This window comes from Microtus ochrogaster, unplaced genomic scaffold (genome assembly GCF_000317375.1).
Source record: "Microtus ochrogaster isolate Prairie Vole_2 unplaced genomic scaffold, MicOch1.0 UNK31, whole genome shotgun sequence".
In the NCBI taxonomy this organism is placed as follows: Eukaryota; Metazoa; Chordata; class Mammalia; order Rodentia; family Cricetidae; genus Microtus; species Microtus ochrogaster.
This window is the reverse complement of record NW_004949129.1, coordinates 2,259,556-2,283,703: the sequence shown is the minus strand read 5'-3', so window position 1 is coordinate 2,283,703 and position 24,148 is coordinate 2,259,556. Positions and strand designations below refer to the sequence as shown.

Below are 24,148 nucleotides of genomic sequence, written 5' to 3'. Positions count from 1 at the left end.
TCTCGAAAAAAAAAAAAAAAAAAAAAAGAAAGAAATCCTGTATCAAAACAAACAAACAAAAAAATCAATTTCTCTATGTTCTCTGTGTAGCCCTGGCTATCTTGGAACTTACTATGAAGACCAGGCGGGCCTTGAATCTAGATATTCACCTGCCTTGTCTGCATTGACATGTATCACCACGCATGGCAAAATAACTTTCGCATCTTACATAGTTGAGGCTAGCTGGCCTTGCTCTCCTGACCCCTTTTACCTTTGGCTCTCAAAGTGCTATGGTTTCAGGTGTACACGACCAACTCGGAATTACGTGTGCATGTTTGTGAGGCATCAGATCTCCTGGAGCTGGATGTGGTGCTAGGAGCCGAACACCCCCACATCGCCCACACCCATCATCCCAGACAAAGGGTTTTGGGCTAGACTGGGCTACAGAGAGTTAACACAATAGCACATCTGTACTGGGGATTACACCGAGGGTCTTACATTGAGAGGGTGGTGTTCTATCACTGATTTGTGTCTCTTATATATCTAGATATTTTATTTTTTTTTGTGACAGAGTACCACTGAGCTACTCAATTTACTCAATTTGACCTTGAACTCACTCTGCACCCTACGTGAGACCTGAACTTTCCTTCCTGCTACCTTAGTTTCCCATGCAGGCTTGTTTGAGTTACATAGCCTTGGACAGCCTGGTACTCGCCATGGAGCACAGAGTGCCTTAATTCTCCAACCTCAACCCTGGGTGCCAGTGTGCACTCCCTTGTTAGCCATGCATAAACTGGGGAAATTCCCTAAAATTAATCACTTAAAATAGTATTTCTTTCGGTTTCTGTGAGTAAACAATTCAGTTATTTTGCATTGATGCCTGCTTAAAGTCTCCTAAGACTATTCACAAATTAAGAATGGTTGCATGGTTTTGTTGTTGTTGGTTTAAAAAAAAGAAACAAGATTTCTCTACATAGTCCTAGCTGCCTAGGAACTCACTCTATAGACCAGGCTGTCCTCGAACTCAAGAGATCTGTCTGTCTCTACCTCCCAAGTGTTGGAATTAAAGCCACCATGCCTGGCTTGGTTTTATATTTTTATGCTTATTCTGTTAAAAGAAAATGACCCTTTTATAATATGTGAAGTTACATTTAATTTTTCTATTTTGAGATAGTTTCATGGACTTACACAAGCTGGGTAATCACTATACCCAAAGCTGTTCTGAAACTCAAGGAAATACTCCTGCCTCAGCCTCCCAAGTGCAAAGACAATAGGTAAGGAATCTTTATGCCTTGCTACTTATTTCCATTCTACTCAAAAGACTTGAGAGTTTTTTCGTCTGTTGAAGACCTCTAGTTTAGCTCTTTAGTTGTGGAGAGAACACTGTTCGTTATTTATTAATCTTGTTTAGTCACCGGACTATGGTCTACTCAGGACTATGCTCTAAGTGTGACAGAAAACCATGTGTATTCTCCAATTACTGGGTAGAACATTCTGTATGCAGAGACAACATTTTCCATTCTTTTGTTTATGTATATTTTGGAGGGACAGTGTCTTACTATGTAGCCCTTCAGGGCTTAGATCTTGCTACGCAGATCAGGCTAGACTCCAGCTCACAGAGACCTGCTTGCTTGTGCCTCTGAGTGCTGGGATTAAAGGCGTGCGCCACCATCGCCCGGCTAATAAATTAATCTTAAAGGAAAAAAAAACTTAAGTTTTCTGAAAAACCCCAATCAGTTTAGAAATAATACTTATTAATAAAACTCAGTGCTAGGGACCAAACCCAGGCCTGAGGCATGCAGCATATAATCTACCGCAGAGCTTTGTAATTGTTTTACTCTGTGTTTGTTGTGGTACTGAGATCAAACTCAAGGCCTTATAGATTCTAGGTAAGTGTTCTTACATCTCAGTCTTTTTCATGTTTTTTTTTAAAGATTTATTTATTTATTGTGTATACAGTATTCTACCTAAATGCATGCCTACAGGCCAGAAGAGGGCACCAGATCTCATTACAGATGGTTGTGAGCCACCACCATGTGGTTGCTGGGAATTAAACTCAGGACCTTTAGATGAGCAGGTAGTGCTCTTAACCACTGAGCCTTCTGTTCAGCCTTCTTTTCATGTTTTTGAGACAGGGTCTCATGGTAGCCTGGCTGGCCTCAGCCTCAAACTAGTCCTCCTGCTTCAGTCTCCATGAGCGTGACCTCAGAGAAGAGGACTAAAACACAAAACATACATTCTGTGCTCTAGGCGTTTACTTCTCTCAAGTGGCTTCAAAGATTCATCTTTGCAGGAGTACATTTTGAATGGGAACTCCGTAACCAACCGAGTTCATAACTGTCAACACACTTCCATGGCCTCACCTGACAACTTCTCTACACTGTGTTCAAGTGAGGTTTGATTTGCATTACTACCAAAGGGTACCCCTCAGAGGAAGCTTTTCTGTCTGCTTGTGCATTCTATTGTGACTAGAATATTCTATAATATTATAGAATGTATAATATTCTATATTATATCAACTTTTTTTATATCGTGAATGACAGGCAGTCATTTTCTTTTTTTTTAGAATTTTCTTTATGATTTTTAACTTTATATGCACTGGTGTGAAGGTGTCATCTGTGAGATCACCCTGGAACTGGAGTTACAGACATTGTGAGCTGCCATGTGAGTGCCGGGAACAGAACCAGGGACCTCTGGAGAACAGTCAGTGCTCTTACCGCTGAGCCATCTCTTCACCCCACAGACATTTTCTTTTAATTTTATTAGCTGTTTACATCTGTGTTTATGATTTTAATCTTTTTATAGAATTATCTGCTATGTGTCTTTTGATAATTAGCCCTACAGTGCGTACATTAACTGCAGTTTCAAGTTGCATTTTAAGTATCAAAGATGAGTTCAAAATAAGCTTCCTGTTTCACTTCTACTTTCAATAACTTTCTTTTTAAGATTCTTCTTGGACTAGGGACACGGCGTAGAGGTACACTGCAAGGCCCTGGGTTCGTCCCTAGCATCGTAAGTCCAACAAAAACTCATTCATAGTCAAGAAAACGAATCACTCAATGCCTACAGCCAGTCACAGCTAGAGTAGGACAGACTACGGACTATGGATGGTGCACACTCTGAAACTCAATACTTACGCATCTGTTGTCTTTGTACACCCATTTAGATTCAGTACTTCAATATTCCTACAATTTTGGGCAAAAGTCCTTTATAGGGAAAGAAAAATTAAAGTTATAAATAAGATGAGCAAAACTCTAGATATAAAAAGGCATCACCACTGGCAATACTGGTTGTTGGCACCCATGATGCCATAATATGCAAAATACACACTTGGTTTTCACTCCTAGCTTCTAGGATAAAAGTCTTAAGCCCCTTGAATTTCCTGAGTGACAGGTCAGAGCAGTAGCATTTGCTCTCATATTGGTTATTCATGTCTTTGTAATACACCTCCATAAAGCCACTGAAAATGGGACCAGAACTTCTGGGTGGCTGTGCGGAGAGGGTGGTGGGCCCCAGCTCCAGAACGACAGATGTTCCTGTGGTCCTGTCTCGTCTAAACCTTGCCCCGTGTAGCACTTCCTACGGCTACTCATTCATGCACTTTATAATGGAACTGAATTGAACCTGATGTTCCTCAATTATGGGACTCATTCTAGCAAACTAGCAAATCTGAGACGCGTCATAAACACCTGATTTGTACACAGTAATGTGCGTGCGACTTCCGACTGGCATCTCCCGCAGAGACTGACTACTGGGGCCGATCTAACTAGATAGTGCCCAGGTTAAATGGAAACATCCAGTATCTGCAAAATCAATGAACTGGATGCTAGGCAGAGGAAAAACAAACTATACATCTGTTGTGTGGGGTGTGAATAAGAAGAAAATTAATTTCCCACAACAATGCTCTTTAAGGGGCTGAAGAGATGGCTCAGAGGTTAAGAGCACTGATTGTTCTTCCAAAGGTCCTGAGTTCAATTCCCAGCAACCATATGGTGGCTCACAACCATCTGTAATGAAATCTGGTGGCCTCTTCTGGCCTGCAGGCAGACATGTAGACAGAACACTGTATACAAAATAAATAAATCTAAAAAAAAAAAAAAGCTCTTTAAAGCTGTAAATGTTTCTTTTTTTAGTATTCTCAGAAGGGTCTCACTGCATAGCCCTGGTTGGCCCTGAACTTGCAATCCTTCTGCCTTAACCTCTTAATTTCTAGGATTAAAGGTTGATCTTTGAGTTAACAAAAGCCTAAAAAATGACTTACTTAAGGCCCCCCAAAGAACTGTTTTAATGTAGAGAGCTTTTCTATTCTACCTGCTGTGTAGCACAGGCTGACTCAAACTCAGAGTCTCCTTCCCGAACATGCTAACTCTAGAGTACACTACTACACCTGGGTCCTCACTTCCTATCAGATATTTTGTTATAACCAACGTATATGCTTACATTTTTAACAGCTTAGAAACTTAAAAGCTACTTTAGCCTTTCTGAGTGAGATGGTGCTGTCTTCATTTCAATCTAAGAGGTTGAAAGTTATTTTTGAAACAGCTATATTTTCTTACCTTAATGCATTATCTCCTACTCCAAGACACCCACGAAGACTTAACTTTCGTAAAAAGCCTCCACATCGTTTTGAAATATTTTCTACTACCCGACCCTATAAAGAGACAGTTAAGCAAAAAGATGGCCTATGTTACTCTTTTGACAAGAACACATACTCTCCTCCACAAGGACTCACCATAAAGCTTTGCACACAGCAAGAGCTCAGTGAGCAGGAACCATCTTGCTGAATGATTCTGTGGGTCAGGTTTTTAAAGCATATATATCTACAAGATCAGAGAATTGTGGTGTAAATGCACCATAATGTTAGCGGGTTATTTTATTTTTTTTTAATTTTATGTGCATGGATTCTGATTGCATGTATGCCTGTGCACTGCACGTATGCAGTGTATCACATGTGTGCAGTGCAGTGCCTGTGGAGGCCAGAAGAGGGAGACTGATTACCTGAACTGGGTTAAAGAAGGTTGTGAGCTATACCATGTGGGTGCTGAGGATCCTCTAGAGGAGCAGCCAGTGCTCTTATCTGATGAGCCCACTTGGGCATGGTCTCTTATACTATAAATGCAGCTGTAAAAAGCCTGCGCTCACTCTCTTGCTTCTGGCTCTCACTTCTGGCTGCTAGACTCTGTTTCTGTTCCCTGTTGGTGCAGAGGACTGTTATCTAGGACAGTGATCTATAAGTCTCCCCTAAATAAATAACCCTTTATTATTCATAATTCTGAACTAGTGTGGAATTATTTTGTGACTTCCGCCATCAAGTCATCTTTTCAGCCCCACTGTTGTTAATTTTGAGACACATCTCCTGTAGTCAAGGCTGGTGTGTGTGATTATTGCGCAGCTGAGGATGAAATTGAACTGTGTGGTCTGTGCATATGTAAACAGGCCTTCATCTCTGTTTCTTCATTCTATTTTTTGAAATAGGGCTTCTCCTGAACCTGGAGCTTCCACTATGGTACAGTGGCTAGCCAGCAAGCTCCTAGGATGCACCTGTCTTCGTCTCCCCTCCCCTCAGTCTGGAGTACCTCCACTCCTCACTTGTACATAGATGGTGGGGCTCTGAACCCAGGTCCTCATGCTTGCACAGCAAGGACTTTATCTACTGAGTCATCTCCCACCCTGACCTTGAACGTCTTTCAGCTCTTCTGGGCTCTGTCTCTAAGTGCTGGGATTATAGGCATGTGCTTGCCTGGATGCAGTTATACTTTTCTATTTAGAGTTAACAGGCCATACTAAAAATTAAATGAAAAAGTAAACCCACATGCACGAAAATCACCTCTCATTAGTTAAAAACAATTTAATAATTATGCACGAGGCCCTGGGTTTGAATCCTTCTACTCTCTTCCCAAACAAGCTGCTGCATGTTTGGATCCACAGGCTCACTGTGCAGCCAGAATGGCCGCAGACCCATCCTGATCAGCCTGACTGCTGAAACTTAAGTCAGTGTCACCATGTCCACTTCAGAAAATCCAGAGGACACTGGAGGCTTTCGTGAAGTTCAGCTGTACCAAAAATAATTTCTTCAGTGAAAAAAAAAAAGATTAATATGTCTAGGAATAATACTGTAACTACTAATGAAATAAATGGGGCCACACACCACGTAATTATACCTCAATATCCCTCTGGAAATCAAACAGGTCAATTCGCTGCCAGTTGCTGCCATCCAGAGCCAGGACATTCCAGGCCTAATTTGAATAAAAAGAGAAAGAATGAGCAGAGGTCGAAATGAAAACAGAAACTGGCAATGTTTAAATTCACACTTCAACTAACAAGTAATGAGACTAACCAAAACCTCCCTCAGTCCCCTGAATAACATCTGTGAGCACTTGCAGCATGGTGGTGCGGTGCTGAGGTAGTGGCAGTGAGCCTGGGACACAGTCTTTCTCTCTAATTGTCTTTTCCTTATCATCAATGTTCTCACGCAGGTATGCTTTATAATTAATCAATATCCTGTCCGATCTGACTCAGCGACAGCTTTGTTTTATTGCTTGTCATGCTGGGGACCCATAACCCCGGGCCTTGTACATGCTAGGTGAGCATCTACCACCGAGCTGCACCCTGCTTCGGCCTCCTCAGCCCTAGGATGCCAGGCCCTGGACTCAGGTAATTTTAATACTGCAAACTGTTTAGTCATCTCGTATACTAGAGGCAGCAAGAACATTTGTTAATCTTTTCAGCACTCAGGATTGGGTGAGAAATGATTTCAGTAAGAGATAATTTGTTGTGGATCACTTGGTATTTTAAAGACTTTAAAAGCTTCCCCTAATTAAATAACAAAAGCCAAGTACTGTTCAGAACAATAAATGTACAGTCTATTGTGTGTGTGTGTCTGAGACAAGGTCTCACTATGCAGCCCAGGGGTGTCCTCCAACCTAAGATACTCAAGTACCAGGGTTAAAGGTATGAGCCACTATAGCCAGCTCTAACTCTAAAGTATCCTTCCTTCCTTCCTTCCTTCCTTCCTTCCTATTTATTTATTTATTTATTTATTTATTTATTTATTTATTATTTTGAGACTGGGTTTCTCTGTATAACTCTGGGCGTCCTGGAACTCATACTCTGTAAACCAGGCTAGCCTTGAATTCAGAGAGACCCATCTGTCTCTGTCTCTCAAATGCTAGGATTAAAGACATGTGGCACCACCACCCAGCTTTAGAATATTCTTTATTATGACAAATTTAAGAAGCAATTTAATGTAGGTTATATTTACAGTCATTTTTCTGAGAAACAATTTTTTTTTATACCAAGTCTCACTGTATAGCCCTGGGTGACCTTGAACTCTGCCTCCCAAGTGTTGTGATTAAGAGCTTGGGCTACCATGTCTCACTTTTGTTTAAAATTTTCAAAATCTAATTCTAGATATTCTGAGAAACCAAGGGTAACCACCATAAGGTCATTAGAAACATGTTGGGGCGTGGTGGTAAGCAAGAAGCTATTCTAAAACTAGGTCAGGTTCTCACGTGGCCAACGTCACTTCTCTCTTTGTGGCTACACATTTTTCCAGTGGTTTGTTTGTTTTGTTTTGTTCTTTCTTTTAAATAGCTAGCTACAAAAGAAATAAATAAAACTCTTAAAAACCACATGTTTAAGAGATTCTTGAACTAAATATATCTCTGATTGTGTGCTAGTCCTTGCCAGGTTCTTCAGGGAGCAGGAAGCATGTAGCCTAAAATTAGGAATGACAGGTTCCTCCCTAGAGTCTGCATTAAAAAACAAAACAAAACAGAAAACCCTCAAAGTGTTGGCAGCATGGCTCAGGGTTAGGCCTGGCCCAGTGTATGCCAGGCACTGGACACTCCCCAGCACTGCAAGAGCAGACACCTTCCCCCAATACAATCCCTAACTCCCGAGAACAACAGACACCAATGCACCAGCCGTCCGGACTTAATGACATTTGGCGCAGTTCCCTTCTTTCCTTAAAAGAAAACCACAGTTAAAACTCTCTTGTGAGCACCTTGGATGATGACTTCAGCTCACATGGAGTCAGAAAGAGAAATTGCTCACTTGTAAGAACAATGCTTGCACTTGCAGACCGCACAGCATAAAGCAGCACAACACCGCTTATTTCCAAAATGGTGTGCAAACAAGTATGGCTATCAGGATGGAAAAATTAGTTTAAATTACCATAAAGGGGAAATTTCCACACTAAGGTTTGATTTCCGTATACAGTGCAGCAGGAGTTACACTGGTGGTTGAAGAAGACACCTGCGCCCACCTAACACAGAAACAATATTTTATGGGATCTTCAAGAATGCTGGTCTAGCCGGGCGGTGGTGGCGCAGGCCTTTAATCCCAGCACTCGGGAGGCAGAGGCAGGCGGATCTCTGTGAGTTCGAGACCAGCCTGGTCTACAAGAGCTAGTTCCAGGACAGGCTCCAAAGCCACAGAGAAACCCTGTCTCGAAAAAAAAAAAAAAAAACAAGAATGCTGGTCTACTCTGCAACTTTTGCCTTCTTTCCTGTCATGTTTGGAAGAAAGACTATGTGGAGATAACAAGAATTAGATGTTCAAGAGTCTAATATAGACGTATGCATGTCTATGTGCCATTGTAAAAAGAACTATAAACACAGGAAATTATAATTTTGCTACATTTTGTTGAATCAAGCTTTGTTACCATTAGCTGAGTCAATGCTTTCAATGTTTATAATATATAAATGTTAGGAATAATACATAAAACAGAACCCATCATAGAACCATATGGGACAGATGGCGTACTTGGAGTAAAATAGTATCTTTTGTAGAATATACAAATAACACCTAAAATACCAGTCAGCTCCAGAAGCTATCAGCCTCAGAGCCAGGAAAAGTCCCTCTAACCGTGCCAGCCATCTTACCCTGGAGACCTGAGCACAGCGACACAAGGTAACAACATCCAGGAAAGAAAAAATCCTAAGAAGAAAAGAGAGGCAACAAACTATCAGTTCTCTCACTCTTACACCCTGTCTCACTTATTCTTTCCTGCCCACCCCCGGGTTGATCAGGATGACCTTGAACTCCTGATCCTCTTGCCACAGCCTCTGGAGGGCTAGGCTTACAGGTGTGCAAACACTTTATCTATGGTTTTTTTTTAAAGTTTTAGTGTTTAAAAACTTTAATAGGTTTCATTATAATTTAATTTATGTATATCATTGTACACTGCTTTAGTCATCCCTCTAGTATACTCTTTTGTCTCTGCCCACACCTCTTTCCATGCCCAAACAGCTGGGCAGTGGTGGCACCTGCACCAGCACTCAGGATGGGGGGGGGGGCAGAGGCAGGCAGAGTTCAAGGCCAACCTGGTTTACAGAGCTAGCTCCAAGGACGGCCAGGGCTGTTATAGAGAGACCCTGTCTTGAAAAAAAATGGAGAAATTTCTCATGGATTTAGCCTGTAATGATAACACTCAATTTCATACACACATGAACACCTCCATCGGCTAGAAGCAGTTCTTTTAAACAAATAAAATAACTGCCCACAATGAAAGACATAGCAGTTGAGGGCCAGCCTCTGACCTAATTATACAAAGCGTATAGTTCAAGAGCATTAAGCACTGGCCCTTACTATGCAATCTCTACCACTTTATCTTGTCAAAAGAGAAACTTTTTATTAGACAGTAATTCCCCATTATCTATCTCCCTTGCACCTTTTGGCAACCACCATTGTACTTTCTCTCTGGGCAAAGTACTTGCTATTATTTCCTTTGTAAGGTTAAATACTAGTTCAATATACATACATACATACATACATACATACATACATACATACATATATATATACACTGTATTCTATACATTCATTCACAGATACTAGTGTTACTTTCCCAACTGTTACTATGAATTCTGTTCCCAAGGACACAAATATCCATGAGTCCCTGATTTCAAATGTTTCAGATATATACCCAAGAGCAGAATTCTGTTTCTATCAGCTGTACCATTTTAAACACCTATACCAGTACAAAAATGATCCAACTGCCTATCTTTGTTAATGTTCATTACTTCTTGTTTTTTAGCAGCTACACTAAAGGCTATGAGATAAGAACTGGTATTTCTCTGTGCCTTGTGGTGGGTGTTTGGAGGCAGAATCTCACTCTGTAGACCAGGCTGGCCTCAAACTCAGGACACTTTTAGTGCCTTGGCTCCCAGGTACTTCATTTGAGTCACCTCGCCATGATGTGCTTGGCCATTTGCTTATTTTGAGGGCTTTGTGGCCGCACTGTGAAGTTCTTTGTGCACTCGAGACTACACTTTTTCTATGTGTAAGTGGTTTCTTCCGTTCTTAGGCTTGCCTTATTGCTGCAAAATGTGCAAGTTTTATATTATGATGCAGAACAAGTCACATAGTTTTCTTTCACTTCCTGAGTGTGTGGTTTTATACTCAAGAAATCATTGTCAGGTATTATGTTGTGAAGTCTTCCCCCAATGTTTTATTCTAAAACGTTTATAATTTTAGCTCATGCTTTGTTTTTTGGGGAGGCTCTATTTGAGGTCGACACTGTATATGGTATATGGTAAGAGTCTAGTTTCATTCTGGGGGTGTGCTGCTGGGTACCAGCACAGGGTGTTGAACATGCGTCTCATGAGTTACCACTGAACCACATTCATACTCTCCAGTTCAATGTCACCTGTTGAGTGTGAATCATGTTTTCCCAACATCACTGAATTCCCTGCAAGGTGCCTCTGTCACAAGTCATTGAAGGCAGTGTGTGTGTGTGTGTGTGTGTGTGTGTGTGTGTGTGTGCTGAAAGTCTGTTTCTGACTACTTTCCCACTGGGCTTTATGTCTTCTTCTTTTTTGTTTTATTGTTTTGTTTTTCGAGACAGGGTTTCTCTGTAGTTTTGGAGCCTGTCCTGGAACTAGCTCTTGTAGACCAGGCTGGCCTCGAACTCAGAGATCCCCCTGCCTCTGCCTCACAAGTGAGTGCTGGGATTAAAGGCGTGTGCCACCACCGCCCAGCTATGTCTTCTTTCAGTATCACAGTTTAAGTATTTTTGGTTCTGACGCCATCATTCCTTTCTTGTTCTTGCTTCTGTAGGGCAGGACTTCACGATATAGCTGACCCTTCCACCTCATCTTCCAGAATGCTGAATTACCAGGACACACCGTGCCCCCCAGTTGCAGAAAGTGGTTTGGATGATTCAGATAGTTACGTGGTGTCAAGAAGAAAAAAGGAAAACTAACAATAGCACTGAATTGTTACAAGAAATTTCCCTTATCTGAAGGCTGTGCTGTGTTAGTCCACAGTCCTCTTCACAATTTGAGACAGGGTCTCAGGATGCCATAAACCCACCCTGGATCCCTAGCAGGCTTGAATTTGTGATTTTTCCTACCTCAGTCTTCCAAATGATTGGGCTCACATACCTGAACTACCAGGATCATCTTAGATTTCTGACACCTTTTTATTTGTTCCACATAAGAGACTGATAACTGAAGGCTGGGCAGTGGTGGCACACACCTTTAATCCCAGCACTCGGGAAGCAGAGGCAGGCAGATTTCTGAGAGTTTGAAGCCAGCTTGGTCTACAAAGCTAGTTCCAGGGCAGGCTCCAAAGCTACAGAGAAATCCTGTCTCAAAAAAGAGACTGATAACTGAGTTAGAAGGACAGGAGCAAGAGGGTGAGTAAACATAGCTGCTCTATATCCTGAAGTGTCAGCAGAATACCCGAACAAAAGCCCAGAAAAGAACTTTGATGAGACAATACAATGAAAACTAGGGTCTGGGTAGCAGCTTGGTAAAGTGATTGTCATGCATGCTCAGGGACCTGAGTTTGATCTCCAGAAGCACATACACACCCTTTCCCACTAGCCCCTAGAGAGAGAGGAGGATAAAGTACAGAAAGTGTAAAAAGCAGCAGCAGGAGCTGAAGAGAGGGGCTCAGTGGTTGAGAGCACAGGCTGCTCTTCCACAGGTCCTGGGTTCAATTCCCAGCACCCACATGGTGGCTCACGACATGTACAACAGGATCTGATGCCTTCTTCCAGCATGCAAGTGCACATGCAGAGCACTCATTCATAAAATTAAATAAAGTTTAAAAAAAAAGCAGCAGCAAGCAGGCTGGCCTCAAACTAATGGGTAACTCTCTTGCCTCTGTCTCCTAACTGCTGGAATTACGGATGCACACCTGGCTATCTCATGTGTTTGATGTCATTTTCCTGAGACACGGTTTCACTATGTAGCCCTGGCTGATCTCCAACTCACACAGGTCTGACTACCTTCGAGCCAAGTGCTCCACCTCCAGCTCACATGTTTCCTTTCGTATTTATTTCATTTTCTGAGTACGATTGTTTGACCCAAATACATGTACAACCTATATGCCTGGTTCCTATGGGCATTAGAAGAAGGCATGCTATCCTCTGGAACTGATGTATGGGAGCCACAACATGGGTGCTGGGAATCAAACCTGGATCAACTGATAAGCCTAAGCTGTGCTGTTGGCTCACCTCCTGTGGTTTCGTGTCTTTGTTAGGAGGAAGGGAGGCTGAGACAGGGTCTTTCCAAGTAGCCCTGGTTGTCTCAGTACTCTCACTCTGTGGACCAGGGTGGTCTTAAAATCCCAGTCTTTGCCTCCTGTGTTGGGGTTAAACGTGTGTGCCACCATGCCCAGCTTTCTCATGCTTTTGAAATGATCCTCTTGTCATGTATCTGGAGAGGCGACACCTGCCATCTGATCACTTGTTAACTAGATACTCTCAGCACCATTATTTTAGTCACAATGGCATTCAGTCGGTGTGTGAGCCTGACTCAGTTTACACCTTACAAAGTATATTCAGTTCTCCAGTGTATGCTTGTGTCAGACCTCCCTCACTGCCCAGTGTGAGATCACAGGTGTGCAACACCATGCCCGGCAGCTCACCCTATTTTTGTACTTTCTCAAGGAAAAAAAAAAGTAACAATCATAATTTCACCGTGGTTACTTGGCTGTGTAGATGCTTAGACCATTGGTGAGGTGGGGTGCAGCATGGGGGAAATATGTAGCCAGGAAGCACAGAGAAACACAGGAAGTGGCCAGGAACCCAATATTCCCCCATCAAGGGCACACCCTGAAAAATCTAAAGTCCTTCCACTGGGGTCCTACCACCTAACAGAGTCAAGGACAAAGGACCAAGTCTTCACCACATGGGTCTTTGGAAGATATTCAAGATCCAAACTACACCACTGATTATAACTTTACTAACTATATTATTATGTTGAACTGCCTGGAGAAGATCTATTGCTCTAAGTTAAAGCAGGAGGGACTGAGAGATGGCTCACAGGTTAAGAGCACTTGTTCTTGCAGAGAACCTGGGTTCAACCCCAGCATCTACATGGTGGCTCACAACCATATATAATTCCAATTTCCGGGGATTCGACGAGGACACCAGACATGCCAATGGTGCACATACAAACATAAAGACAAAACACACATTAAAAAAATAGCATAAAACAAAAGCACTGGTTTGAGTCTCAGCACCCACATGACAACTCACAACTACTTGTAACTCCAGTCCCAGAAGATTTTATGTCCTCTTCTGGCCTCTATAGTCACTGTGCACATGTGGTACAAAACACCTAGGCACATAAAGTAAAAATAATGTGCTGTAGGAGTACTAATGACATGTCTTTTTGACCATATTGGGCCATTAGCAATGCCATTTTCTATTCCAAAGCCATCACAACCAAGTTCTGTGGTTAAGGAATGCGTAAGTGGTAAACGGGTGTTATACCGACAGGTCCACTGTAATGATGATCACGAAGCACACAATGAACAGATACAAAGGCTACAGAAAAAGCAGCGCTCCCATGCCCTTTCTAGGAGCTCCCTTCTCAGACTGATCTTGTGTTCAATTATCAGGAAGCTCCTAGAGTATTTTTTTTCTTCCTTGAGGAAATGCAAAAGTAGGACAAGCCACCGGGTATGGTGCTGCATACCTGTGATCTCAGCACTGGACAGGTAAGTGGATCTCTGAGTGTGAGGCCAGCCTGATCTACATAGTTGAGTTCCACGATGGCCAGAGCTATACAGTGGGAACATATCTCAAACAAAAAAAGGTAGGATACTGTTTTACTGAGGTAAAGGCACAGTTATTAGAATTCTTATTTTTCAATAAAAATAATAAATCTTGTTCACTTGAAACACAGAAAATTATCTCTGATCCACAATTAGAACAAAGACTATTTTCACTATTCTCACAATGTCTGTAACCCCAGTTTTAGGGGACCCTATGCCCTTTTCTTGTTTCTTTTTTTTTTTTTTTTTTGGTTTTTCGAGACAAGGTTTCTCTGTGGTTTTGGAGCCTGTCCTGGAACTAGCTCTTGTAGACCAGGCTGGTCTCGAACTCATAGAGATCCGCCTGCCTCTGCCTCCCGAGTGCTGGGATTAAAGGCGTGCGCCACCATCGCCCGGCAAAACCACCCAAATTTAAAAAAAAAAAAAAAAAACCAAGAGGCAGAGGCAGATGGACTCAAGGAGTTTGTTTTTGAGACAGGATCTCTCTACACAGTCATAGCTGTCCTGATGACTTCAAACTCACAGAGATCCACCTGCTTCTGACTCCCTAGTGCTGGATTAAAGGCGTATACAACCAACTCTGAGTTTGAGGCCATCTTGGTCTAGGCCAATCATATCTCAAAAAACAAAACAAACAAGCAAAGCAAAAGATTACTTATACGCTATGAACTCACAAGAAATACAACCAAAGTTTTAATTTCTATTCTAAAACCCATGTAGAAATGTACTGCCAATGACAGCTATAAGAGTTTAGACCTTAAGCCTGGTAAAACTTTTCTCAAACACCAAACAACAGAAAGTATATTGGAACACTTTTTTTTTTTTTTTTTTTTGGTTTTTCGAGACAGGGTTTCTCTGTAGCTTATATTGGAACTTTTGAGAGGTAGTTAGCTTATAAGGAAGAACAATAGTGCTTTTATCAGGGTTAAGGTCCTTATAAAAGAGTGAACCACTGGGCAGTGGTGGTGCACACCTTAAATCCCAGCACCGGGGAAACAGAGGGAGGTGAATCTGTGAGTTCAATGCCAGTCTGGTCTACAGAGTGAGTTCCAGGATGGCCAAGGATACACAATAGAAACCTTGTTTGGGGGGGGGGGAAGGATAGCCCCTCTTCTGTCTGTTACAATGTAACCGAGAAGATCACCTCCAGTGACCCCTCTTCTGTTACAATGTACCGAGAAGATCATCTCCAGGGGCCGTTCTTCTGACTGTTAGAATGTACGGAGAAGATCATCTCCAGCCCCCCCCCCCCTTCTTCTGACCGTTACAATGTACCGAGAAGGTCATCTCCAGGGGCCCCCTCTTCTGACCGTTACAATGTACCGAGAAGGACATCTCCAGCTGCCCCTCTTCTGTCTGACTGTTAGAATCTAGGGAGAAGATCACCACCAGGGCCCCTTCTTCTCTCTATAGAAAGCAACACCTTGACTTTCTGGTCTCTAAAACTCTTGAAAAACCAACCTCTGGTCATTATACATTTTATCTAGGCCCAGACACTGTCATACCAGCACACGTCTTTGTGCTATCTGAAGTCTATCAAGAGCCTGCTGAGGGAAATCACACTTGGGGAACCCTAACTGAAGGAAACTCAGGCTCCTTCACTGGGCCCCATTCTTCAGTGACTGCTTTCAGGATTAGGCTAACTGGCTAAGATTCAAGAAAAGACTTTACTAGGGATCAATATTAATATACTGTACCCAAAGTGAACAAGCAAAGACAGTAATCCAGTATTTGCTGGCAGCCATTATGTACCTGTAAGGAAAAGCAGCTTTGGAGCCAGAATGAGGCTGGTTACCACAGAACACAGGAAGAAATTTGCTTAAAACCTTGTAGATCCCTAAACCAATCAACCTGATAGCCTGGTTTATTTCTGTGTATTACTTTATATGAGATAATCATACTGTTTGGCTGGAGCTGGAAGTGTTAATTACTGGCAGTTGAAAACAGTTTTAGGTCAAATAAACTATCTGAAACTTGCATGTTCTAGATGTTAGTGTTGTCTTAACTGCTGTACAGGATGCTACAAGGTGTCATAAAAATCTGTGATTAAATTTGCTTACAGAACATTATCTGGTATCTAAGGAGATTTCAATTTGTGAAAAGCTAAGAAAAGCTTTACCTTTAAGCAGTGGTAAGGGCCCTGGCAAATAGGTCTGATGATTTGACCTCAATGCCCAGGATTCACACGGAGAATGGAACGAACCAATTCCCAATTTAGTCCTTTGACATCCACACATGTGGCACAGTTTTCTGAAAAGTCTCACTATCTTCCAGACATTCCCAAGTACTACTTACTCCCTCAGCCTCAGAAAATTACCACTCTGTGCTCTGCCTCCATGGACATTACCTACTATATGGGACTAGAGTAATAAGGTCTTTTGTGTCTGACTTTTTCCAGACAGGGTTTCTCTGTGTAGCTTTGGAGCCTGTCCTGAAACTTAAGTCTGTAAACCAGGCTGGCCTTGAACTCACAGAGATCCACCTATTTCTGCCCTCAAGTGCTGGCCTTAAAGGCAAGTGTTCCACCACCACCTGGCCCAGACTTCTTTCAATTAGCATGTTTTAAAACATATACAGAAGGCTCCAAAGCCACAGAGAAACCCTGTCTCGAAAAACTAAATAAATAAATAAATAAATAAAACATACACAGAGGTCATAGAGCATTCTATCTCTACAATGTTACTCTAATAGAATAATTAACAATACGTCATTCTTTAAGTTAAAGTAACAGGGGGCTGGAGAGATGGCTTAGTGGTTAAGAGCATTGACTGCTCTTTCAAAGGACCTGGGTTCAATTCACAGCATCCACATGGCAGCTCACAATGGTCTGTAATTCTAGTTTCAAGGGATCCAACACCCATGGCAAAACATCAATGCACATATAAAATAAAAATAAATAAATTTTAAAAAGTTAAAGTAACAGTCCAGTCTGTTTACTCTTCAGTTTAAAAAAACTGGGCTATTTATACTTTTTGACTATTATTAGTAATACTGCTATAATCATTCCAACTGTTTTTTTTTTTTTTTCTTTCGAGACAGGGTTTCTCCATAGCTTTTGGTTCCTGTCCTGGAACTAGCTCTTGTAGACCAGGCTGGCCTCGAACTCACAGAGATCCGCTTGTCTCTGCCTCCCGAGTGCTGGGATTAAAGGCGTGCGCCACCACCGCCCGGCTCAACTGTTTTATTATATTTAATTTATTTGATGGGTAGAGGGTACCAGGGATCAAGCACAGGTCTTCAGGCTTGGAGGTGAATGCCTTTAGTCATCCTATAACTATAAAAGTGGGAATGCTGATGATATGAAATCTCTAAATTTAGCTTTTTGAGAACTACCAAGTGTTTTTTTCAGTATACTAGTTGTTTTTGTTTTTGTTTTGATTTTTGAGACAGGCAAAGGCAGGAGGATCTCTGTGAGTTTAAGGCCAGCCTGGTTTACTGAGTGAGTTTCAGGATAGTCAGAGTTGTTACACAGAGAAATCCTGTCTTGAAAAAAGCAAAATGATGATGATGATGAAAAAAACAGTAAAATTATAATTGACATGCTTTCCATAACATAGCAAAGTAGACAATTTATGAAACAACTCAAGTTATCAAGACCTATGATAAACTAAGTATTGTGGCTTAGTCTATAATCTCAGCACTTGGGAGACTAAGGCAAGGAGGTTGAGCTAAAGAGTCAGATCCTGTTATCAATAAAACAAAAGCAGGCTGGCATCGGCCTATAGTCCCAGAACTTGGGAGGTGGGTGATTGATGGAGGAAGGTCATTGGTTAAAAAATAAAGAAACTGCTTGGCCCTCATAGGTTAAAACATAGGTGGGTGGAGTAAGCAGAACAGAATGCTGGGAGGAAGAGGAAGTGAGCTCAGAGGCCATGCTCCCCTCTCCTGGACAGATGCGATGAAGCTCCAAGCCAGGATGGACGTAGGCTAGAATCTTCCCGGTAAGTGCACCTTGGGGTGCTACACACATTATTAGAAATGGGCTAGTCCAGGTGCGAGAGTCAGCCAAGAAGAGGCTAGATATAATGGGCCAAGCAGTGTTTAAAAGTATACAATTTGTGTGTTGTTATTTCGGGGCCTAAGCTAGCCAGGCGACCAGGAGCTTGGGTGGCAGGAACGCGGCTGCAGCTCCCACAACAGGTGATAGAGGGGAAAGCTTGCACAAGGGGACCCTTTCTCAAAACCAGCACAAACCAACAGAAGAAACCGAAAAAAACCACTCCCTATGATAAAATATACATAAAAAGCAATAATAAAAACAAACTCATTTAAAAATTACTGCAGTAGGGTGTGGTAGTGCTTGACTTTTTTATCTCAGTACTCAGGAAGAGGAGTCAGGTGATCTGTGAGTTTTGAGGCCAGCCTGGTCTACATAGTGTATTCTAGGACAGTAAGGGAGACCCTGTCTCAAAAACCACAAACAAATAAAAAAATTCAAAAGCAAATCACCTCCATAAGGATATAATGAAGACAAATAGACCAGGGCCATAGCTCACTGCAGAGTGTTTGCCAAGCATTTTTAGAGCCTCAGGTTTGAGTCTTAGTACTGAGCAAGAAAGGAAACAGACAGCAGAGATTCTGATCTTGTTTGTTTGTATACTTCTGACTGGCTTGGAACTTGCTATGGACCCGAGCTTACCTCCAACTGAGGCATGTTCTGAAGTGGAACTGTATTTTCTTATCTTAGGAGCCAGCTGTCCTCCATTCCTTCCCTTCTTTATGAAGATAACAGAAGCTGAGCTCACAAGATAGTTTACTACCTTTTGGCCTTAAATCTTCCACACACACAAAAAATAAATAAATAAATAAATAAATAAATAAATAAATAAATAAATAAATAGACTGACTACTGAGGTCAGGAAAAAAAAGCCTCTCATGCTCTGACTGATGAAGTGGAACATTAAAGGCTTCCAGTCTTTTTAAACCTTTTATTTAGTATGAGTGGTGGGGGCAGGAGGGAGACAGGACACTGCCAGTGTGTGTGTTTGTGTAGAGGTCAGAGAACAACTTGGTAATCCATTCTCTCTCTCTACTTTCCATGGGTTCTGGAGCTCAAACTCAGGTCATCAGGGTATTGTAGCAAGTGCTGAGCTAGCTTATTGATCCAAACACGAGGAACTGTTAAACAGCTCACCAGGAATTGTCATGCTTGCCAGTGTGCTGGCACATGCCTTTACACCCCAGGCCTTTGCAGGCAGGGGTTCAGGCCAGTCAGGACTATAACTAGTCTCAAAAAACAGGCAGAGCTCTGTGAGTTCAAGGCCAGCCTGGTCTACAGAGCGAGTTCCAGAACAGCCAGGGCTACACAAAGAAACCCTGTCTTGAAAAACCAATAAATAAATAAATAGACTACTGAGGTCAGGAAAAAAAAAGCCTCTCATGCTCTGACTGATGTGGAACATTAATATTGCTCATTATTAAACAAGAAAATGTTCACTCTCAGATTTTTTATTTTAATTTCATGTTTGGAGTTAAGAGTCTTTGGCCCAGGCTGGTCTTGAATTTACTATGTAGCCAAGAATGACCTTCAGTTCCTGACCATTCCTCCTCCACCTCCGAGGAGTCACACTCACTGCAGACTGATTTTTTTCTTGTTCTTGTTTTTTACACAAGTTCTCTCTATAAGCCTTGGCTGTCCTGGAACTCACTCCAGTAGGCCAGGCTGGCCTTGAACTCACAGAGATCCACCTGCCTCTGCCTCCTGAGTGCTGGGATTAAAGGCGTGTGCTACCAAGTCTAGTTCAGACTGGTTTCTAATGGTTCCATCCATGTCAATGATGTCTAATATTCTCCAACAAAAAGAGACTGAAAGCCACATGTAGCTTGGAAGACAGCAGAGAAGACTCAGACCTCCTTATCTGTGCAGCGTTGTCTGTCTATGGCACCCAGACCTCCTTATCTGTGCAGCGTTGTCGGTCTATGGCACCCCAACACATCACACAATACCACAACCCACATGTGATCAGGTCTCCTATATAAAGCAGAATGAAAAGAACTATTTAGGGTCCTTATGACTTTTACCCTGAAAAAATCATGGGTGGCAATAAGTTTAGAGAGATGAAATCCGAAAGAAAATGCAGATAACCACAAACAGTGGAAAGGAAGAGAGGCAGAAGGCGGGAACATAAATTCGACCGAGCTTGAATGGTTTCTGAATACTGTATGCAAGCACTCTAGTCCAAGCAGCTAAGGCACTCCTGCAATGGGCCCGAGTGAGTGAGTGAAGCAAAGGAGTCTCCAAGCGTGAGGGTCACTGTGAATCTGTCTCTAGGAGTCAGGAGCGATTGTACATTCCTTTAATCCCGGCAGTTCAAAGATAGCCTGGTCTACACAGTGAGCTCCAGATCAGCCAGGGCTACAGAGTGAGACCCTGTCTACAAAAAGACTAAGAAACAGCTATCTTGGCCAGCTGTGGTGGAGGCAGAGGCAGGTGGATCCGAGTTCAAGGCCAGTTTGGTCCCCACAGCTCGTTTCAAGACAGCCAGGGCTACATAGAGAAACCCTGTCTCAAAAGAAAGAAAAAGGAAGGAAGAAACCGCTGTCCTGCCCTGTCCTTGAGCACAATAATTTGTTAATCTCAAAAGAAAACATATTTTCCTTCTCAGTAATGATACCCTATAAATACAGAATATTCTGTGCAGGGACTCAGCAAATAATTCCCCAAATGTCAATTTTTTCCCAGGGAATTCCTAAGTGAGATATCTCTAAATTAGAGGCTGCATTTTGAGTCATGGATAGTGCTACAATGTAGTTTCTACAAATTAAAGCACTGTAAAACCCTAATCCTAAATATAATCTAAGGAAGAAAAGAACCATTGCTTTCACTTTTAAAACAAGAGGACAGGCGCACGCTTTTAAACCCAGTGTTTGAGAGGCAGAGGCCATGGTATCTCTCACGTCCAGGCCAGCCTGATCTATACAGTGAGATTCCAGGCCAGTCAGCCTGGACTACATGGTAAAATCCTGTCTCAAAGAGAAAAAAACAGTGGCTGGGCACTGGTGGCACACACCTTTAATCAAAACACAAAGGAGGCAAAGGCAGGTGGATCTCTGTGTTTGACACCAGACTCACTACAGAGCGAGTTCCAGAACAGCCAGGGCTACACAGAGAAACCCTGTCTCTCAAAGGGGTAGGTTGGTGGTGGGGATTTAAATCCATACCACAGAAGGAATATAAAAATGCTTTAAAAACAAGGAGCAATAAATAATTCCATGTAGTTCCCAGTGCAGGTAACATTTTAATATAAACATAAAGGAGTAGGAAAATAGTATGGCCTAGAATCTTTCTTCAAAAGATTGAAAATTTTCTGTCTTACAATAAGGCAAAGTCAAGATACAAAATCATATGCAGGTCTAAGTTGAAACACTGCTAACAATTTTTTAAAAACTGTTATAATAAACTAAAAATTCCAAATATAGACCAAGCAGGTATAGCCTGTGAGTTGAGTCTCACTCACTGAAGACCACGAACTTACCCTAACACATCTGTAGAGGACAGTGTCAGAAGGCTGGTCTCTCCTGACACTGGAACACTGGGAACAGAACACTAGCAACAAGTTTATGCTGAACATGCAAGCACGATGTACACCACCAACCGAAACAGAATTAGGGCTCAGACGTACCTTAGTAGGAGTTCTTTGGGAAGTTTTTTATTGATTACAGCTTCATCACTGTTTGAGAACATCTGTTAAAAAAAAAAAAGCCATTGCATCAGGCATTAACATTTGATCATGTTCACAGGTGGGAGGCAATTCCCTCTGGAGAAAGGTCAAAAAAAAAAAAAAAAGTGGGGAGCCAGCAAAATGATTTAGGAGGTAAATGCTGCCAAGCCTGATGGTGATCTAGTTCAAACCCTGGAGCCATCATCAGGAGAGAACTGATGGCTGACAGTTGTCCTCTTTTTGGGGGAGGGGTTCAATACAGGGTTTCTCTGCAGCTTTGGAGCCTGTCTTGGAACTCACTCTATAAACCAGACTGGTCCCAAACTCAGAGCTCTCCCTGTCTCTGCCACCTGAGTGTGCTCCACCACCAATCAGTAAAGATTGTCCTATTACCTTCCTCACAATGGGGATCCATAACCAGATATAAAGGCCCAAGGTATGGTGAGACAATACATCAGCTTCCTAAATTACCTTAACCTTATATCCAATCTAGCGCCTACACTAATCCAGAAACCCCTCCCCTCCAACCTCAAGAGTTCCCTAAACTCTAATGGCGGAAATCCCTCTCCCAGATCTGTTAAAGGGACTTTCTCTGTTCTCTGAGTTACAGTTGGAGCTCCTGCTACAGACCCCAGAGGTAGAAGGATCTGAGTTCAAAGCTAGCTAGATCTAGACAGCAGTTTCCGGACAGCTAGGACTACAGAGATCCTCACTGAACACTGACTAGAGAGTGCCATTCACACAGAGCCGGAGGGCACTGCTGTCCTACAGCTAATGAGTTCCCAAACTAGAAACCCGGATTATGTCTCCATTTGTTTAGGATTACCTTGATTTCTGCCAGTAATCTATTCTCACACCCTAAGCCTTTCAAAAAATTAACACCACCAAAAAAAAAAAAAAAAGCCGGGCGATGGTGGCGCACGCCTTTAATCCCAGCACTCGGGAGGCAGAGGCAGGCGGATCACTGTGAGTTCGAGACCAGCCTGGTCTACAGAGCTAGTTCCAGGACAGGCTCCAAAGCCACAGAGAAACCCTGTCTCGAAAAACAAAACAAAACAAACAAAAAAAAATTAACAGTAACAAAAAAACCCACTATTGAATCTCACTATTGTAGCCTTAGCTGGTCTGGAACTCACTACACAGACCATGATGGCCTTAAACTCACAGGGATTCACCTGCCTTTGTCTCCTAAGTGCTAGTACTAAAGGTAAGTGCCACCAGGCCCAGTCACAATCATTAAAAAACATATGCCTTTTTTAAAAAAAGATTTATTTATTATGTATACAGTGTTCTGCCTATCTGTATGCTTGCTGGCCAGAAGAGGGCACCAGATCTCATTACAGGTGGCTGTGAGCCACCATGTGGTTGCTGGGAATTGAACTCAGGACCTCTGGAAGAGCAGTCTTAACCTCTGAACCATCTCTCCAGCCCCCAATATATGCCTTTTGACTGACATGTTTAACCCATTTCTCCTTGATTAGGCGCTTCACAGTCTACGTGTTTCTAAGTATGTTATTTTATTTCTTTCCATTTGAACGGCCCGGAGTGCCATCTCCTGTGCTTCTTTACAGGACCAGAATGGCGTTTCCTCTTGGGGGCTGTACTTGATTTTGTTACCAGCTTCCAAGGCACTCAATGGTGAATGAGTGATTTTGCTTTGTTCCTTTCTAGGATATGCCTGATTCTCAAAGAGGTAAGAAAACTGCCTTTGTCACAGCCTGATGGTAAAGCTGGCGGTTAAAAGCAGAGCATCTGAGTAATGCTATTTTTCCTTTACTTCCTTGATGCTTTTGAATAGATATTTTCTGTTGTCCATTATAATGCCTTCGTTTTAAAGATTTATTTACGTGTATGAGGTTTTTCTGGTTTGTGTTTCTGCACACATGTATGCCTGGTGCTTACAGAGGTCAGAAGAGGGAGGCTGATCCCCTGGAACTGGAGTTCTGCACAGCTGTGAACTGCCCATGCAGGTGCTGGCAATCAGAGCTGCTGCTCTGTGAGGACAAATGTCCTTTTCTTCTTCTTCTTTTTCTCCTTTTGGTTTTTCTGTAGACCAGGAGAGCCTTATACTCACTGAACCATCTGTCTCTGGCGAGAGTGCCGAATTAGGGGCATGTGTCACCAGCAGCAGCAAGAAAGAATAGTTTCTTTTTATTTTATTTTTTGTTTGTTTGGTTCTTGTTTTTTTTTTCTTTTTCTTCGAGACAGGGTTTCTCTGTAGCTTTGGAGCCTGTCCTGGAACTCACTCTGTAGACCAGGATGGCCTCGGGAGGAACAGTTTCTTAACTGTTGAACCATCTCTCTATTTCCTAATTTTTTTTCCCTTATGTTTGTTTGTTTTTCAAAACAGAGTTTCTCTGTGTAGTCCTGGCTGTCCTGGAGCTCAGAGATCCACCTGCCTCTTCCTCCTATGTGCTGGAACTAAGGGCATGCACCACCACCACTTGGCTTTAATTTCTTCATTTAAAAAATGTTTTAAGCTGGGCGGTGGTGGC

The 24,148-nt window shown here is 42.4% G+C and overlaps 1 protein-coding gene across 2 annotated transcripts in view; it reads right to left on the bottom strand.

Moving 5' to 3' along the window:
- Fbxl20 (F-box and leucine rich repeat protein 20) overlaps window positions 1–24,148 on the bottom strand; it is a 70,521-nt gene that overhangs the window by 21,019 nt on the left and 25,354 nt on the right. For both annotated transcript variants that reach the window (XM_026789847.1, XM_005368296.3), the window contains exons 2-6: window positions 21,615–21,676; window positions 8,865–8,919; window positions 6,141–6,215; window positions 4,536–4,630; window positions 3,117–3,185 (exon numbers count right to left, since the gene is read on the bottom strand). In XM_026789847.1, coding sequence (XP_026645648.1) covers window positions 3,117–3,185; window positions 4,536–4,630; window positions 6,141–6,215; window positions 8,865–8,919; window positions 21,615–21,676 — 356 coding nt within the window. The remainder of the gene's footprint in view (window positions 1–3,116; window positions 3,186–4,535; window positions 4,631–6,140; window positions 6,216–8,864; window positions 8,920–21,614; window positions 21,677–24,148) is intronic.